The 20,024-nt window shown below is 33.6% G+C and overlaps 1 protein-coding gene across 1 annotated transcript in view; it reads left to right on the top strand.

Moving 5' to 3' along the window:
- LOC118742456 overlaps positions 1–20,024 on the top strand; it is a 207,426-nt gene that overhangs the window by 64,716 nt on the left and 122,686 nt on the right. The window contains exon 2 of the mRNA XM_036474538.1: positions 18,776–19,903. Coding sequence (XP_036330431.1) covers positions 19,869–19,903 — 35 coding nt within the window. The 5' untranslated portion in view covers positions 18,776–19,868. The remainder of the gene's footprint in view (positions 1–18,775; positions 19,904–20,024) is intronic.

Here is a 20,024-nt window from a genome sequence, read left to right as displayed (position 1 = left end):
TAAAAATAAACAAAGTCGCAAATAAACAAATAAATCGGGCGGGCGACACATGCCCATTTGCTTGCGCCGTCGCCAATACACGTATGTATGTATGTATGGGTGGGTATGCACTCTCGCCATGCATTTGGTTACGGTCCTTGGCGTATTTAGTGAAAAAATTGATGCGGCAGCATAAAGCGACTGATTTACGTGACCACCCAGTGTCAGTGTGCTTTTTGCCAATGTCTCCAACAGAATCCACTTCTTCGCTTATTCGTGCGTTCCCTTTGCCTAGTGCTGGATGGAAGTGCGCGCATGTTTTTGATCTACACCAAGTGGCACAAAACGTGCGTTGTCATCACGATGTAGCGACACATCGCCACCACAACCGCAGTCGCAGCCGCAGCTTGAAGTATTTTGTCAAAAGCCATTGCGATTCATATTAGCAGAAAATTGCAAATTTTCCCTCAAAGTTGCACGTCACTAATTAGAAAGTAAAAATGGGCATTGAGAAAATGCAAATAAATGTCTATAATTTCTTTGGAGGTGCCTGAGTTTCTTATGCCAGTGAATGAAAAGCGGCACGAAGTGAATACAGGAATATGAAGTTATTTATAGAAATGCAAAATAGTGATGATTGTTGCAATTTCTATTCAAATGAACGAAGACATTGCACAAGAAGATTTGCATGCAATTATTTGTGCGCTAGATTAACTTTGATTCACAAAATATTTAAAAAATAGAGCGGTAGAGAGAGGGACAAATGGTAAAAGTGCCACCAACCAAATAAAGTATTTTTTTTTTTTAATAAAAACTTATGAAAGTAGATGAAGTTCTGTTTACATGATTTTTAGTGGGTATTTTCTCTAGGCCATAAATTAAACTGTAAATTCATATACTATTTGGATATGGGATCGCTATATCCGAATCTGAAGTTCTAGTTCAAAAGTTAGTTAGTTTTTCTTTTAACCTCAAAAAGCTGCTATAAAGTCAATAAAGCCAAAGGCGATTTTGCATTTGTAAAGCGATGGTCAAAAGAGTTCAAAGATCCTTATGTTACAAAAGCTCTTTTTAACCGACTTCAAAAACGGAGGAGGTTATCAGGTTCGTCGGAATATTTTTTTATTAATTTTTTTTTTTATTTCTTTTTTTTTATGTATGTTACCGCATAACTTTGGACCACGTCAACCGATTTCGATAATTCTTTTTGCATCGGAAAGGTAGTGTCCCATACTAATCTGGTTAAGATCCGATCAGTGGATCATGAGATATATATATATATATATATTTTATATGAGAGTTGAAGTCGCTTTTTTTTTGCTAAAAATTGCTTGTTACCACTTTAGTTAGACCTATACTAGAATACGGATCTACTGTTTGGAATCCCCGCTACCAAGTTCATTCAGAGAGGATCGAATCAATTCAAAAACAATTCTTGCTTTTTGCGTTTCGTGACTTTAACTGGGATTCTGATTACAATCTCCCCCCTTACTCAAGTCGTCTAAAGCCCATAAATTGGCCTACACTCGCCAGTCGTAGAGAAATGCTAGGTATAATATTTATCGTAAAATTAATGACAGGCTTGATTAATAGCCCTACCCACCTGGCTAAGGTCAATTTTAATGTCCCCTCTCGAGTGTCAAGACACTTTCGACCTCTGTTTTTGAAGCCATGCAAAATTAATTTGGAACTAAACGAATCATTCCGTTGTTTATGTCAATATTTTAACTCTCATTCCAGCACGTTTGATATATCGGACTCGATTTTTACTATAAAGAAAACTATCATTTCCACTCTCAATAATTGAAATACTATCTTTAGCATATCCAATCAGCTGATGAATTTGATTCTGTAGCTGAATAGTTTTAGATCTCGACACTTAACAAACTCCTGTTTCCACTACTCGGCACCAAAAAACTAAAAAAGAAAAAAAGGTTCCGTACGTCATGCGGACTGCGCCCCTCGTGTCGATTGGGCGGGAATGGACGGTAAAAAACCATTGGTATTAATTAATTTATTAATTAATTAAAAAATGTACTGGAATAGCCGGTTTTTTCGGTTGGAAAGAAAACAGGCGCTAACTTTCGAATTTCGTTCAGTGTTCGGACTATCATTTCGGAATAAAAATTTCAAAATTATCCATACCTCCATTCTGCCTTGCAACGCACTTGAGCTAATATGTATGAAGCTAGAAGTCCATGACAGAAAACATCATATGGATATGAAAAAGAAAACGAAAAGCAAGGCTCAAATCGTAACATCCGTTCACGGATCGAAAACCATACGAAAGAAAGTTACGTGATACGTCAGTCGTATAAGCTGAATGGATAAAGAGTACGTTCACGTCATACATGTAATACTTCTATATTGGCAGTAAGCTAACTTCTCAATGTGTACGCATTCCGAAATAGCGAGGCAGTCTAGTTTTGTGTATGTGTCGTGTACATTTATTTATAAACGTATGCGTTCCTGTTTTTCGTACGTGTTTATTGATTGTATATCTGTACTGCAATTTTTTCGGACGGTACTAGCTCTTACTGGCAATATAGAAGTATTACATATATGGTTCACGTATATCATAATCCGGAAACTGTGTTTTTACGTGGCGAGTAATACGATATCGTATGTGACGATTCGTGCCCTGGTTTGCAAATAGCATTTTGATCACCTTTAACCCATTCGCAGACAAAATAACCCTTCACGTGTGCATAATAATGATCGCGCTGAGCCTGTCTGCAGAACATTAAAATTTGTTTGAGCGCCCACACACTATTTGCCACGGAAGCCCTCTTACCCAATTAAGTTTCACAGAGAAATATGTATGTAGATGCCACCAAACCATCAAGTCCGGTATTCTGACAGGGTTTTGGCACATCAACGGTTAGTCGTAGACCTTAGTAGTAAAAGCAGATGGTGAGCTCCTTAAAAATAAGTAAGTTGTAAGTAAGGAAGTATAAGTTTGGGCGAAGCCGAATTTTATATGCCCGGCGCAGGTATCAAATATCGTTGTTCCAACTTTCTCTAAACTACCCAAAAGTCTATTTATTGTTAAAAGATGGTTGTAAGTATTAATCTGGAGTCCCAAGATCCAAAAATTAATAGTAATCTCATTTTCTGCGCAGCGGTTATTGCAGTAATCGATTTTGAGTCAATTAGCTTTAGTACTTACTGATTTATCGCAGTTTTCGTGTTTCTGTAAATTACCATTGTATGGGAGGTGGGCGTGGCTACTGCCCAATTTCAATTGATTTTCAACAAATTTCTTAGCTGGGTCCTAAGCGAGGCTCGTACCGAGTTTGGTATTGAAATCGGTGTATATTACGTCGATATGAGCATTTTCTCTAAAACCGTTTGAGACATGAGTTGTAAACTCGAATAAATTATTGATAGGAGATTTTTCTTAGAATCCCCGTGTTGAGATTGTGAAATTGAAAAAGGTATAGAATATGTCAACTGATTAACAATAATTGCAGCACTAACTCCTTCCGTCTCACTTTTGTTCCTCTACAATTTAGTCGTCCGTCTCTGCTTCCTCTTATCTTCCCAGTATCGTAGAGTTTTAATTTGCTTGAGAGTATGTCATTCTACATACCTTTAATAGAAATAAATTTAAAAAAATATAATATCCTGAAGCAGCAATTACCAAGTTTTTCAAAGAGTGTTAATGCGTTGACCAAACACACACCACACATTTATGTGTGTATTGAAACTTGGATGCCTTCTTATCTCAGTCCTGGTAAAATCTTAAAGTGGAAACTAAGTTTTCACACGCTCGCTTGTCTTCGTCTTCACCAACAAAGTCAATATTAGCTTCGAAATTGCACATCAGCCAGCGCTAATGCTTTTCTTTACCAAAACTGCTACTACGTTACACTTTCGAACTCCATTAATTTTTTTTTAAATCCCAGGATTAACGCAAATATTGTAAGAAAAATGTTTGACTTCAGCCAATTTAGTTTATGTTTTGTTTGTGCGATTTTTTGTTGTTGAGCGTTTTCTGTTTGTGATAGCAAACCTGAGAACACACTTTGAGTATTTCATTACAAAAGTTTCTTTCGCAAGAAAACTTATTGGAATGTCGAGATTTACTCGCTGGCGTAGAAGAAATTGATACAGATGTTAGTTTTTCTCTACTCGCCCATTGTTTTTGTATGCGTTAGTGTTTTTGTTTTTTTCTGTAAATTGATAGCCTCTGTAGTTTGTTATTGTTTTATCAGCTGCTACCATTTCGCTACTCTTTGTTTGTTTTTTTTTTTTTTTGTTGCAGTGCAACTAAATATTTTGCACTTTGAAAAGTGTTTTCCATTTCGCTTCTTGCCGCATGTTTGCTTAACTCCACCCACCAAACTTTTGGCTGCACTTCGCAGTCAACTTCAATTTTCTGAACTACATAGCCTATGTGCTGGTTCGCTAGCTTATGAAAGGTACTGTAGCTATGTATACATACTCATACATACATATATGCCTGCATGTAAAGATGTGATACTTGGTTCGGCTGATGGCCATTTGTTTTTGTTATTGACTGTATTTCACTACTCGAAGTTACAATTGTTGGCAACTCAATAAAGAAAAGAAAGTATGGCGATGATGAAGCCATAGCTGCAAAAAAAGCCATTAAAAAAAGAAATTACAGTGTTACTAACATTCACTACTTCCAAAGAAATATGTTGTTGTTTATGTGTGTCCTTAATTGTACGGACAGAGTAGTCTTCGCTAGTTCGCACTGTACTTTTGCGAAAAATGCTTGATTGCTTTCCATTGTTTTTTATTCAAACATGGTAAACCAAGTAGGCAAAGGCAGAAGAATTTAGCATAGACTTCTTACATAACTAGTAGCGGATTTTAGTTTTTGAAAATGCTCATGTATGCTGATTTTTTCGCTTTCTAACGGAAGTGAATGTACGTAGCTACAAACACTTTTTTGTTCTTATTTGCGTCTACTTTTGTGGATTGTACTTCTATTAATGTCCTAACCAGGGTTGCCACTTTGGTAAATTATTACCCAAATTGGTAGAAAAAATTTGGGTTGGTAAAAAGGTAAATTTTTGATCATTTTGCCAGATTTTAATTTTTAAGATTTGTGTATGCAGTTTTGTAGCTCATTTTTTGTGGGTTGAAGTGCAAATTTCAAGACGCTGGAAAATCGCGTTGATTTTTAAAAATTTCTTTTGGCTATAAAATATGCTCAACAATTTCGTTTGCGTGGAGAAAATACCTAGCACCATCAGCAAAAAAAAAAATTAAAAATCAACGCGATTTTCTAGCGTCTTGGAATTTGCACTTTACCCTACTAAAATTTAAAGAGCTACAAAACTGCATACTCAAATTTTTTTTTAATTTTGAATAAAAAGTCTAAAATTTTCGGGTGCAAATGTTAATGTTTGTTGAATTTTCATAATTTTTATACGAAGTTTGAAATGTGGATTTATGTGGCGCTGGTAAGGTACTAGACTTTCATAAATAATATATAAAAATATTAAATAAACAAAAGGAAAATAGCCAAAACTAGTCAAAATATCACATGAATTAATCAGCTGACCAGAAGTGTATATATTTAGCTTGCATCCTTGCTTTTCATGGGTTTGGTTAAAGCTCAAAAAATATTCTTATTCAAATAAAAATAGCAAACAAATGTTTACTTAAAAAAATATTGTGAATATTAAAAAAATTTCCAACGTTTTTTAAGTCACTGTATATGTCTAACTCCAAACCGAGGAGATTCCATTAATATGATATCAAATGCCATATTATTAGTTAAATAAAAAGTTTCTTTATACAAAATTTTAATTTTTATTTAAATATAACAAAACTATAGTTTTTATTAAAATAACTAAAAAGGGTTATTGGTAGATATTTTCCAGATTTGATAAATTTTTTTCAAGTGGATGGTAAGTATTTTTTTGTCACTGGCAACCCTGGTCCCAACTACATATCTGTATATATGGATATACAAAGCTACAATAGACATAGTACAATTGACAGTCAGCAGCGTATTCAAATTCATTCAGTCATTGTTCGGCGATTACAATAGTACATAGTTAGTTTTGTGGACATATGTATGTATTTACCTGCAAATGCAACTATTTTTGCATGGAGGCTGACTACAAAAGCGTATAAAATACAAATCTCTTAAATGTTGTAGCTATGTATACTTAAATATGTACGAGTATGTATGTATGTATGTCTGCTGAATTCCATTTTTATTAGCTTTAGCCGTTGGAGCGCCACAATTTACATAATTCTTCACAAATGTAATTTAAACTATGGCATATCACATATTACTAATCAGACCTGTTAACTTGGATTACGATTACTAATCAAAACGATTACATCGGTTCGGTAATCGTAGTGATCAATTCAATTAGTGTTTATAACCGAGGAATCAATTATAATTAGAAATAATCAAGAAAACAATCATGATTATTTTTCATTATTTTAGAAAATGCATTATCTTCAGCTTTGTATAGAGAACAAGATTCCATCGCGAAATTGTGTTTAAATGAAAACTTAAAAAAGATATACCAAAAAAAGTATAAATAAGCACTCATGCTCATATACCTGTATTTGCGTATGTAAAGTATACGCCCCACAGTGTAAGATTTGACCCATCTAGCTGCTCTTAATTCAGTAATTCGAAATCTATTGAAGATAGATTAATGAAATTTTGCACAAGGTGCGTTATAAGATAGGCGAAGCTTTTTACAAGAAATTGGTAATTTATAGTTACTGTCATGCCACCCTATTATATAACTGCAATTTTTAAAAATGTAAAAACTGAAATATTTAACTAACTACAAAGGCTAAAATGCCCAAAATTGATATTTAGAATTTCCCTATAACGAGGGATTATAAACTGACAGAAATGGACTTAAAAATAAATATATTTTAAAAAATTATTATAAAAAAGTCAAGTTGGGTTAACAAAATTCTGTTATAAGTTCAATATTTCTTACTCTATTTACAAAAATGGGATACCATTGAAAAGGTAATGAATCAGGCTTTCTCTATTCAAAGCGAAAATATAAGAATTTGTCTCGGTCGAGATAAAATGCAAATTAATTACTCGAAGAAAATGAAATTCCCAGCAGGCCAGAAAAAAGAAAATTTCATTAAAACCTGCACTTTCCAGCAGCTAAAATTGTGTTTTTTAAAGTCTAAGAGGAGTGGTAAATAAACTGAGATACAAACTTTATCGAATAGTGGCGGATAACGAGTTTGCGGGTCTAATGAAATTAATACGTACCCAAGCAAATAAGACCAAAATGGTAGTTTAGTAATTGTTGCATAAATCACATAACACCGACAAAATAAACATTGAGATTCAGTTTCAAATATACAAGTTTAAATATTATTGCGCTCGGTAATTTTCCAAATCAAACCGCGTCCCGCCATACACTTTGATTAAAATTTTTTAGTTGTTATTGTTTCGTCTTTATCAGGCATTTCTAAAAACATTCTTGACGTTGTTTTCAAATTTGGCGACATACAATAAGTGAATTAATCTTTTCTAGAATATGGAAATGATACACTGTGCGCCCCGTAGAACCATACGAAGTTTTTAAACATGTTTACTCGCAATTGGCTAAAAACACGATTAATTTTTGATTATTTTTAATGGTTATCGGTAATTATTCATTTAAAAGTAAAAATAATGGTAATTAATCATTTAGCAGATTAAAAAAATAACTAATTAAATCGTTATATAACAGCTGTGTTACTAATAAAACAGCACGTTGTTAAAACGCCAAAATTTAATTTTACTTTTTAAAACGATGGCAACTCTCACCAAAAACCACAAAAAAAAAATATTCCAAAGTGTAGACAGAGTTATAGGCGATCCATACATCTAATCTAACCTAAATCCGTCCAGCCGTTTCTGAGTGAAGAGAGATCTCGCATGGTGCGAGATTTCCAATCACTTTGTTCTGATAAAAAAGTTCCAACTTCAAAAAAAAAACCTTTTTGCACATCTAATCAAAAATACGTGCAATTAATTTATTCTTCTGATATGGTGAATTTAAGTATTGATGTATTATACCGTTCATGACTGTTTTGTGCACATTTTAGCAGGTTTTGTAAATTTTTCAAGCCATTAATTTTGTTATCAGCATAAAAATGTCTGGTTACATAGTTGAAAGTGAACTTGTCTGCATTCGCCGTGTAAACAGAGAAAAAGTTGTATTGGAAAGTTTGATTTTCAGAAATAAAAACTGCTTTCGAACGACACTTTACATGCAAGGTGTAACTGCTCCTGCAATCTCTTTGGGAAATTATTGAGTTTGACGGACTTTTGAAAAGGACTTGCACTTGCCACGTCTTACAGCTACTTTAGGAGTTCTTCAAATTTCAATTCTTCTAAATCTTATTCTTCTGTTATGGTTTCATAGTTCTTTATACCAAACCCAATGCCTTTGAATCATTAATTTTTATTACTAGTTACAATGAACGCGCAGTGGTTTTCTTTTCTCCAAGAAAAACTTTTGTGCCCAGGAATTGAAACTCAGCACATTTGCCAAAAATTATGCAAAGCTTATGTATGTATGTATGTTTTATATTTAACCCACGTGGAACGTAGAGTCAAATTAGATAAATTTAAAACTTTGGCAAACTTTAATTTGGTGCTTGTTTCGTGTTACGGTAGATGGATATGTACATATGTATGAAAGAAAAGTAGAAAAAATCGTCTGTATTTAATGTTTATTCTCTCACATCTGCTTGAGCGTTTTTTTGTGCTTTTCATTTATTTTATAGCACTCCATTCTAACCATGTTTGTAAACTTGTAGTTGAACAAATAGTGATAATGGCGAGTGCAGAAAGCGCAACAAATGCAACTGCAAATGGTGAAAGAGTTTCGTGCGCTGCCACTTTATTCACTCACCAGTCTGCCAGTATAGCAACCAAACTAACAAACTAACAAACACTGCGCGACTAGGTAGTTAACAGACACCGTTTGTCGGCTCATATACCTACATTTAGTTACAATAGTATACACCCGAGTACCATTGTAACATATGTATGTATTTGTACATTCATACCTACATGCAGATGTACTATGTAATACATATGAATTCGTGCATTTATTTGTGTAGTAGATATAGTACATCTGTAAATAGTCGCTTATTGTGTTTTCCCTTGACGCTGGGTAATTGCATGCGCGGTGGGGCATATCGAATGTTGGTTGTTGCATGTTTCCGTTAAGCGAACGAACGGCAGAAACAACGTAACAGCCCAAAGTAGCATTTAAAACCAAATGCGGAACGATGGCGACAACGACCAAAGAATGAAGAACAGTGAATATGGCAACAGACGAGAATGTTGGCAATATGGCCAGCGAAAAGTAACATCAACAAAAAGCGGGAGCTGGAGGCGAAACTTTAGTAGTTGAAGCTACAGCAAAATGCCAACAAACAATAGTCAAACAAACAAACGGACCGAACGACAAACAGAACAAGTAAGGGCAGTGCTGTCTTCGGCTATGACGAAGGCTTTATACCTTCCATGAACATCAGAAAATTTTACTTCAACCGATGACTGCATTTGAAACTACCTCTTTGGAAGCTTAACAAAATGTTTATATTCACTGCATACATAAAGGAGTTAAATTATTTTCTCAGTAGACTTTGTATGATTATTTAGAAAGTAGTTCACGAAATTGTTCAGTTGTTTGGGAGTTATATGTTATAGTAGTCCGATTTTTTCCGGTTCCGACAAATGATTAATCTATACATATAATAAAATTGTAACAGTTTCAATAAATTGATGAGTTAAAATAAATATTGCATTATGGCAATGAAATTATTTGTGTGAAAGGTTCCCTCCTGTTTGAAAATTTTAATTTAATTTAATTGATAAGAAAATTTAAATACAGCATTATGGGTATCAAACTAAAGCTGTTTACGAAAAGTTACTGTCAAAAATATTTTTGAGGAGGGTTGCCACGTATTTAAAAAACTTTATCCTATTATTAAAAATGAAATAGCACAATAGATATCAAACTAAAAAATTTTAAAAAATTGATTGTCGAAAATAATTTGTAGCGGGTTTCCACCTATTTGAAAAAATTGTATTCAGTTAAAGTGATAAAATAACGTAAATCCGTGAATGAATACATCTTTGAAGAAAGTGCACGATATGTAGCATCGAGCAATAAGTATAAATTAATTTTCCAATTAATTAACTAATTTCAATAAGAATAAACGTTGTTTCATAAATCGAAAATTTCTTTAAAAATCTCACTTCATAAAGCTACTCAAATCTAATTTATTTTTTATGAATCAAAAAAGTTTTGGGAGAGAGTAGTAACAACACAAAAATGCTTTTAAGGCGCAATGAAGTACGACGGGTATATGCTATTTAGTACTTTATAAAAATACACCCGCTTTATTTCAGTCGGATATGTCGAGAACTGAGGGACTTGGTTGGTACAAACAGACAGACAGACGCACATGTCTAAGGGCCGGTTGCTCAAAGCCTGATTAACACTAATCATCGGATATGCTCAGCTCGACGATCTGATTATTGAAGACAGAGTGTCCAGATTTGGCGATTTCGTGCCGATTTGGCGATTTTTCTTCTCGCGAAAAAATTTAGGAAATCGCCACTGGCGTTTTTTGGCGATTTTTTCTCTTCAAATAAATTTTTTCCAATTATAACAATATACAAAACTTAGTTTTCCACGATAATTTTACAGAAGAGGCTAATAAACTGCGTGATAAACTTGACTTAAGAAGCATATTAAAAGACTGTCAATAATTTTTAATCACCCTTATCAAAAAACTTTTGAAACGATTACCTAGTCAATTAAATACTTTTAAAAAAGCTTTGATTTTGTCTCCTGAAAAGTGTGTGAATCACAAGAGGGCGAGTTTCAGGGACCTGCAAATTCACTATTTGATTTTGAAGGAAAGAAAAGTAGTTTAAATCTTTTAACTTTCCCATGGAATAACTTTTCTCAGAACCACACTCAGAAAAAGGTTTAGTTATAATAACCAAGATTTGGTTATAGTGACCAAGTGGCATAGTTGGATATGGCGAAATAAATATATAGTTCACGATAGTCTGCAATTTACTTGAGCCTTCTAGTTGGGACAAATGTATATTTGTTAATAATTACAAAACGACTACCTTGAGTGGACAATATTGTTAGTTGAATAAAATCATTGTTGAGCAAATATAAACAATGCTTTGGTTGATACAAGTTTTCAATTAATTTTATGAACTTGCTGTAGACGTGAATCAGCTAACCGTTTATTATTGGAAAAAAAGTTTCAGTTTGACACAAATAAAAATTTACTCGATGGTTGTTGTGTTTACTTCTTTTATTTGCATATATTAAGCATAAAAAATACAAACATATTTACATAAATAGTTACTAGTGTAAATAATACATATGTATATGGTGGTAAGAATTTCCTAAAAAGAAACGATTAAACAGGAATAGTCGTGCGAAAACCCAGGTCAATATCTGCTGGAAGTGCTGGTTTAAGTATACTGCTTTGCTTTTTCCTTGGCTAAATAGATACTTTCTAATTATAATTCACATGAATTATATATCCACTGAGAAACGCCTGTTGGCATCAAACTTTATATTTTTAAATAACCATACCCGCACCGAAACAACTCGCGGCGATGGCAAAACTGAAACTGAGACAAACAAACCTGGGCATGTCATAGCACACACTTTTCTTTCTCTACCCAGCGCAGTGATCGACATGCCATAGCTTACTGAGCGCTCTGTAACCACACGCGTGTTTCACCCGTATACGAACAGCGGTAGCGGAGCAATGATTTCCACGCACACAGTCTCATTCATTGAATCGTTTTTATGCAATGGTCGGCATACTAGCGCATTCAAACGATTCAATAAGTGGGACTGTGTGCATTGCTTAGCTGGCGCTCTTCGTATGTGAAACACACATGAGCTCAGAGAGCGCTGATCATTATTTAGGGGGTGCTCATAAGCATGAATATATTCCGCTCTCAAAACAAATCGATCAACTAAGATTTGGTAACTATGACTAATCCATGTGTTGAAAGAAACCTTATCTGTATTAGCAGAGCTTAATGGCATCCTTTTATAAACCATACTTTAAGTTGAATGGAATTTGTAGAAATATGCTTTAAAAAAATATTTATTAGTATTTACCAAACCCTTCAACTAAATTAACGATTTGGTACAACCTAGATGAATATTAGAAGCTTTAATATATTTAGTTATAATTACCAACACATGGTAATAGTTCCCAATCCTTGGTCACAGTTCCCAAATATTGTCAAAATTCGGGAACTAAATATCTTTAGTTGTCGAAACTAATCCTTTTTCTCAGTGCATTCCATCCGATTTTGAATAATTTTGGAGAATTGCTTACGGAGTGAAAACCGCAACTGGCAATAAAATGTTTGGAAATATAAGTAAATTCATATTATTATCCTTTATTATGCTTTTGGTGAGCGCGTTTTTTTCCGTAATGAATTCAACAAAAACTAACATTCGAAATAGGATGAGGTGGGAAAGCCTTAATTCAATAGTTCGAATAAAGTGTTATATGAAGGCTAATAGTTTCTGCTGCAAAACGTTTCCAATATCAAACAGTATGTCATCAAGTTTGAATAGCTCAATATATGACAACAAAAGAAATGTAAATGATTCAGGCACTATAGGTGATTTTGAAGAAATTGTGGAAATAGCTGATCTCGGCTCATTATAGGTTTTTATTTAATTTTTAGCGCCGAGCTCTTAAAAGCGGATTGTGCGATTAATCAATTAATATGGCTTATAATAAATTTAATAATTGCGCAGTCCTATTGCAAAATGTGATGAAACAAATATTTTAAAAAAATATGCGTATTTTTAAAGAAAATTGTTTGGACTTCACTATTATATAAGTGTTGTGTTATTTATTATTACCCTCTGAAGGTGTTATATTCGTTGTTGGTTTTAAAAACTATATTATAACAAGATCTCATTTTTAAAATAAAAGATTTGTTAAATCGATTTCATGAATTTTATTTTAAAAAAATTGGCGATTTTTGGCAATTTTTTTTTCAGAAATTGCGCTTTTTTTAAAACAATCTGAACACCCTGATTTAAGAATACATTTTCATTCGTCTATCTCTTCTTCTTCTGGTACTTACAAACATCGGACCAAAGATATAATACCATTTCATGTTCATGGAAGGTATAAAAACAGACAGCTACTGGAGGAGAAGCACGCCTGGATGCTGCTGCGTGCCCTTCGCTTTTCCCAACCTGCTAGGCTAGCGCCTCGGACACATATCTGCCTGATTTTGCTTTAAGGCTGCTGGCATTCGCCGCATCATAGCTTCGTTGCGGGACGCGGTGTTGCGGAGCGTCGGAAATTATACTTTTGCGCCAAGTGCACAGCTGGCTAACGCACGTACATACCTATGTGCTTGCACAAAAAAAGATAGATATATTTTGTATATATGTATGTAAGTAAATGTGTACGTTCATTGTTCGCCGACCGATTCTAGTAATGAATCTAGTGGCAGCACAAATGCTTTCTTCCAACTCATTTACTCACACTAGCGGTAGTCAACGTAGTTCAAAATGCGACCGCCATAGCACGTATACGAGTACATATACATATAAGCGGTGTTTTGTGTTCCCGCTTTGTTGTTGTTGCGCGTTCGTTATCTCCATTCTGTGGCTACATAAATTACAATTCTTCTGTAGCAACTCTTCCGCGTCGTGTTTATGAAATTATAGCTGCCGAGATTGAAACGCTGAGGTGTCCATTAAAATCTGGTTTGTTCAGCTGGGAGCGCTAGCCAGACGCGGCATGTGAAAGAGTGGCTACAGCGAGTGGGTGGTAGTAATATGCTGTTTTTCAGCCAGCTCTTTGAAGCAAGAGAAAATCATGGTTGGAAAGAAAAAAAAAACGCTTGACTGGAAATGCTGCACTTTGCGTTTGAGATACGCTTAGAATTAACGGTTTTTGCTCTCTTTTCTTCTTTTTTGCTCCTGTCTATTCAATTATGGCATTTTTTGCTTTCGCAGCAAAGCAGTCATTAGTCGTTGGAAGTTTTGCGGCACATGAAATTGTTGGTTCTGCAAGTACCGCTGCACTAAAGTTTTCGAGATGTTTTCTAAACTCGCTGTTTGAAGGCTGTCCTGTCCTTAGTTACAAATTCTTGTCATTGAAAATTTTGAAGTTTAAAATTATAAGCCTAAGCAATTTTTCCACATTTATGAAAATTACACAGCTCGCCAACTCGCTTATTACCATTCGTTACACTCGTTAAGCGGTTACGAACACAAATTTTAAAATGCTTAAATTTTACTTGTTTAGGAGTGTCCTACTTAAGTAAAAGGGAAGGAAATGTAAATAAGTATGTATTTCTCCGATAACGTGTAATTCGTATAAATGTACCTATGTATACCGGTGCGTATACGCAACCATTCCTCTGGTACTAGCAAATGATCAGCAGGGCCAAAAAGTTTAAGCTTTTGCTTGGAATTGCTTATTTTGCTTATTCAGGCTTTCCAAGCCTAATTTTAATGATCATGCTTATTTCGCTTATTTCAATGTATAAAGCGAAATACGGACCTTTTAATTTAACGGTCAAGAAATTAATTCGTGTGTGTGAATAGTAGTGTCCAAGAAGTTTTGACATCTGATATTTTGCAGCCTGCTGTCTCACCTTTTCCTTCCGAATTAATGGAAAGGACATATATTTTTGTTGAAAACAAGACTACCTTTTGCTATTCACAAACAAACTTTTAACAAACCATTGTAGAAAGCGTTGCAAGTTTCTGAAGAACTTCGTACTGCTTAAGTAAATTTGGCTCAACAAATTTTTTTACCATTTTTTGGCGTTTTTTTTATTTGTCGAAATGTTTACAAATAATAACATAAGAACAGATTTGGTTTTTAATACACAAATTTTAAGATTAAAAACAATTTATCCTAAATGAGAACAAAGAATATTAAAAAAAAAATCAAAATGACCAGCGCAGATCTCTATTATTTGAGAATATCAAGCAACACTTGATTGTTCATTGTAATTTTTCAATCCTTGAAATAAACTGAATAAAAAAACAGTAAACTGTACACCAGATTTTGTTGTTTTGCGAGCATATTTGCAAGCATATTTACGAGTGTTTTGGTGCTTATATAATCACTTAAAATGGATTTTTCTTGCTTATTTTCTTCGGCCCTGATGACCAGTGTTGCCACAAATTTTTCCTCGAATTCACAATTTATTCGGTGAACGGAGCGCTTTTTTGAAGATTTGAAGGTAAAAAACTTAGATTTGGGTTATATCGCAAAGACATTTATCGAGTACATAAAGTTAAATAAACAAACTAAATCTAACAAATTTTTACGAAAGATACGATGAATGCCTTTCAAACGTAACAATTGCAAAAACTTGCAAGAAAAAGTAGTAGTAAACATATTTGTGAATTATTTTTGTAAGGGAGACCTCGTCATTTGTCCGTCGCAATGGCCGAGTGGAAAAAATGCACTGGCGTGCCATTCAAGGGATCCGAAGTCAGGCTAAGATAGTAAAAAGTCTTTCGTAAGACAAATGAAAGACAGATGGCAAGATACTTCGATACTTATTCTAGCACAAAAGTCTTAAAAAAAGCTCTCTCATTCACCACTCGTGGTGAAAAGCTATGTTGAGAGAAGGCAACGGTATATCATTAAGCTCAAATCGGTGTCATCTGAAAGATCTGAGTTCGAACCTCGGGCAGCGGATTTTTTTCTTTTTCTATATTTTTTTTTAAATTAAGTTTCTTTGAATTTTCATATTGTATTGTTTAAATTTTTTAATTTCACTTTTTCTTTCTCAATTTAATTTTCTTATAATATTTATATCTTATTGCTTTAAAAAGAAGAATATTTTTTATTTTATTTTAAGAAACTTATTTCCTTGTTGAAATTAAATTTCTCTTCGATTTAAGTTTAATTTTCTTTTAGTTTTTCGATTTTATTGCTGAAACAAAAATAAAATGTGAATTTCATTTGATTTTTAGAAACTTGTGTTGTTAGTTTTTTTCTTTAATTTTTGTTTTATCGTTAGCTTCGCTTTCTTTTAACTTTTAGATTTTGTTTAAAAAAGAAAAACTTGTTTTTTATTTCATTTAATTTTTAGGAACTTATTCTATTTTCTTTCGATTTAAGTTTTTTGTAATATTTTAAATTTAATTTTCCTTACATTTTTAGGTATTTTAAAAAAAAATATTAAAATTTAAGTACGATTTTCTTCTTTTTTTCTTTTTCTAATTTAATTTTTAAGATTTATAGCTCAAGAACAAACAAACATTGATTTTAATTTTATTTTTGTTATTTTATGGCCTTGGCTTAACAAATGAAATAGTGGAAAAAAGCAACAAGAATTCACAAGGCAATCTTAGCACAGTGCGTAGGCAACTGGCTGAGTCAGTGGGATCGTCGGTTCGAATCCTACTGAAAGAAGTCTGATGAAATGTGGTGATTTCCGAAATTGCTATCACTTCTACCATTTTTTTTTCAAATTATTGTTGCTTTTCCACAATAAGTTTTTCATTAAAAACGGCCTCAAGCTCAATTAAAATTGTTGCATTTTAATTTTATTTAATTAAAAAAAAATATTTTTTATTTATTTTTATCTCAGCTTCAATTTTATTTTTTTTAGTTAATTTTCATTCATTTATTACTATTGATGCATATGTTTCTTTGATTTGATTTAATAAAACACGCTTATTGCTTATATTTATTTCAGTTTCAATTTTTTTTTATTTATGTAACTTTCATTCATTTATTACTTTTGATGTATATGTTGCGTATTTGATTTTTGTTTATTTAAGTTTATTATTTTTTATAAAAGTCTGATTAAAATTTAACAGAATTTGAAGTTTGAAATGTGAATTTATATGGTGTTAGTTGTATAACCAGCTGGCTTTTACAAAAAAAAAAATATAAATATTAAATAAGCACAAGGCAAATAGTCATAAATGCTTAAATATCACACTAATAATATTTTGTGGACAACTTAATATATTTTTTTAATTTGACTTAATTTTTATAAATTTGTTTTGTTTTTCATTTTGTATATAGTTTTAGATATTATGCTTTAAGAAAATATTTTTTAATCGTACTAAATTTTTACAAAAAATTATTTTTCTTCGAATTTTAAATAATTATTAGTTCGTTTTTTAATTTGGTTTTTTTTTTTAATTTTTTAGTTTTTATTATAAAAAGAAATTTTTTTAATTTCATTTAATTTTTAGGAATTCATTTATTTTTTTCTTATATTTAATTTTTTTTTAATTTTAAGATTATATTATTTTAAAAAGAAAAAAAATTTTCATAAAATTCATTTAATTTTGTTTATTTTTTTGAATTAATTTTTTTCTTCTTTTTTAATATAAAATTTTGTTTTAATTCTTAATTTGCATTATTTAAAACAATATACATACTTGTATATATTTTAATTTCATTTAAATTTAGAAAAATTTTTGCTAAACAACAAATAAAAAAACTCTAAGGGCCGTTTGCACCATGTCTAGTTAACGCTAACTGGAGGTACATCCTTCAGTTAAGCACGTTAACTGCTTTATCGATCACATGTTATATGATGGGTGTCGATAACGTCGATAAAGATGTTTAACTGGGAGTTAGAATTAACTAGACATGGTGCAAACGGCCCTAAGACCACTACTTTTGTCTTTCGAAAGTCTGTAGCAAAGTGAATTCATACAAGATGGTGTTACTAGATCAGTTGATCTTGTGTGCATGTCCTCACGACTTAGAATGTCAAATTGAAATATTTTGTTTGCACTTCCATACACGATCTTACAGTTTTTGACAGTTCATGCCTCAAAATCAGAAGCAAAATATGTACATACATGTAAATTTTTATTTTTATTTTTTTATATTTTTTAGAATTGCCCTGTTAGGAATTATTCTTGTTAGCAAGTATTCTAAGCAAACACTTATTTTTCAATCAACTGGGACAGTGTTTGTATTCTTGCAATTTACTTCTTCAGCTAGGGGTACTTTCTCATTCCATAATTCAAATGTAAAGCCAGGACTTGTTTAAACTAGAATATCAAATATCATTTGCTATTAAAGCAAAGTTATGACAGCCTAAAAGGTCTCAAATGATGTGATGTAGCACACATGACATTTTAAAACAATTATCCAGAATAATGAATGAAATTTCTTGACGCCATCGTGCTAAGAACACACCGTTACTCCCAACAAGTAATACAATACGCGTCTGCGACTACGAAATTGCATCTGAGAAATATTGCGGCCTTCAAACGCACCACAGCAAACAGAAGAGGAGTTTAAACTAAAAATAATTGAAATGTTGAAAGTTCAGAATTACACAAAACCATTGTAGGAAAGAAATAAAGAAAAGTTGGAGAGGAAAGAGGTAATGAAAAATATGCTTTGTAATTAATTTGAATGTACGAGAAATTCGCACATCATCATTTCGGTATTTATGTTGGCATAAACACTTCATTTGCATTTCTCATATATAAATTTCCTGCGTATATGTATGTGTATGTGTGTATGAGTGTGAATGCTTTGTGAAAAATATCGAATTTCCCACAATAAATCACAAAGCACATTTGCGCAACCAAGCAAAAGGCGGGTGGCGGCCAGGCAGGGGCTGCTGAAGAAGGCAGTCGATCGAGCAGTGCCTGCTTCTGGGGCCAATGCATTGCAGCATTTCTGCTTTCCTTTCATTTCTCGCTTTTTTCCAGCAGCATCAGTTTCAGTCACTGAAAAGAAAAATAATGTGTGAATTCTTTGGTTTCTCTTGTGCTATTTACAGAGTCGACCGACGACTACGACGACGTGTTGGGCCACTGCACCCGCTGTCTACAGCAAGAAGCCAACGAGCGAGCGAGCACCAGCCGCACAATTGAAGAAGACGCGCCACTAAAATCCATAAAGGCACAAGTGTTTTTTTCGGTGGGCGCAGCAAAGGGAGCGAGAAATTCGAGCAGCCGCAAAGTGTAGGGGACGAAGAGGCGCGTGAACAAACAAATAGAGTCGCAGTCAAAATAAAAATTCTTCATGAAGAAAAAAGTATTTATAAGCAAATAAATCGAATGGCAGAGCGCCTGCAGTCGCCGCAATCCGGGTAAACAAAGCACAAACTTCGACTTCACAGCTGGTTATTGCTGAATTTGATATTCTGACATTGGGAGCAGACGGCGCGAACTAGAGCCATTGCCGTTGCTTGTTGCTTGCTGTAAGCGTAAATGCGTGCGTGAGTGCGCGTGTTATCGAAAATTTGCTAACTCCTTTGCAGGCACTGCCACTTTGCATATGTAGGCGAGTGGGCTGTGGGCCGCTGCAACCGCGAGCGTTTCGACAACGACGACGTTAATGATGCAAAGGCATATAAAATTCAACCAAAGCAATTTGTACTTGAAAATCGCGCGCGAGTAAAATCCGTGAAATTGAATTCGTGCCTATCAGTCGAAAGATGTTGAGAAGAAGAAGAAGAGATGCGCGTATATCCGCCGGTTAGTTCTCAGTTGCAAGTACATATATGTAATTATATAGTGAAAAATCTAACTTATTACATCGCGCGAGTTGTTAAAACGAATTGAAATTGTTTCGTGATTCGCTTAGTGATTATGTGCAGCCGCGCCAGCAACAACAAAAGCAATACTATTCGAGGTGATTACATAGAAAAGTAGTCCTACGTGCAATTAGCCATTGGTCGTGGCGGAAATTTAGAAGAAAACTAATTTTTTTTACTAATCGATCGGGCGCGCGTAACAAAATAAAAACGCGCGAAATAGAAAGAATTGAATTGGTAGCAGCGCATAATTGGCAAAAACGGCCGACCGGAAAGTTAAGAAGGCACCGAGGCGAGGCACAGGAAGAGCACAAGCAGCAATAGCCCCAGCACGATGTTGGCCGGCATAAGGAAGCGTTTGGCGCGCAAGTAAGTACTAAAGCAGTTTTCACGTACCAACATAGAGACTTAATGAGATTTTTTGTGTGTTTATAATCGCATTAGGCACTCTGAGAAATCTATGATAGCAATGAGCAGGATTTGTATTTAT

Source organism: Rhagoletis pomonella, unplaced genomic scaffold, assembly GCF_013731165.1.
Source record: "Rhagoletis pomonella isolate Grant_MI unplaced genomic scaffold, Rhpom_1.0 Rhpom_scaffold_00007, whole genome shotgun sequence".
Classification (NCBI taxonomy): Eukaryota; Metazoa; Arthropoda; class Insecta; order Diptera; family Tephritidae; genus Rhagoletis; species Rhagoletis pomonella.
The sequence above is the reverse complement of the archived record's forward strand: the minus strand, read 5'-3'. Positions and strand labels throughout refer to the sequence as shown.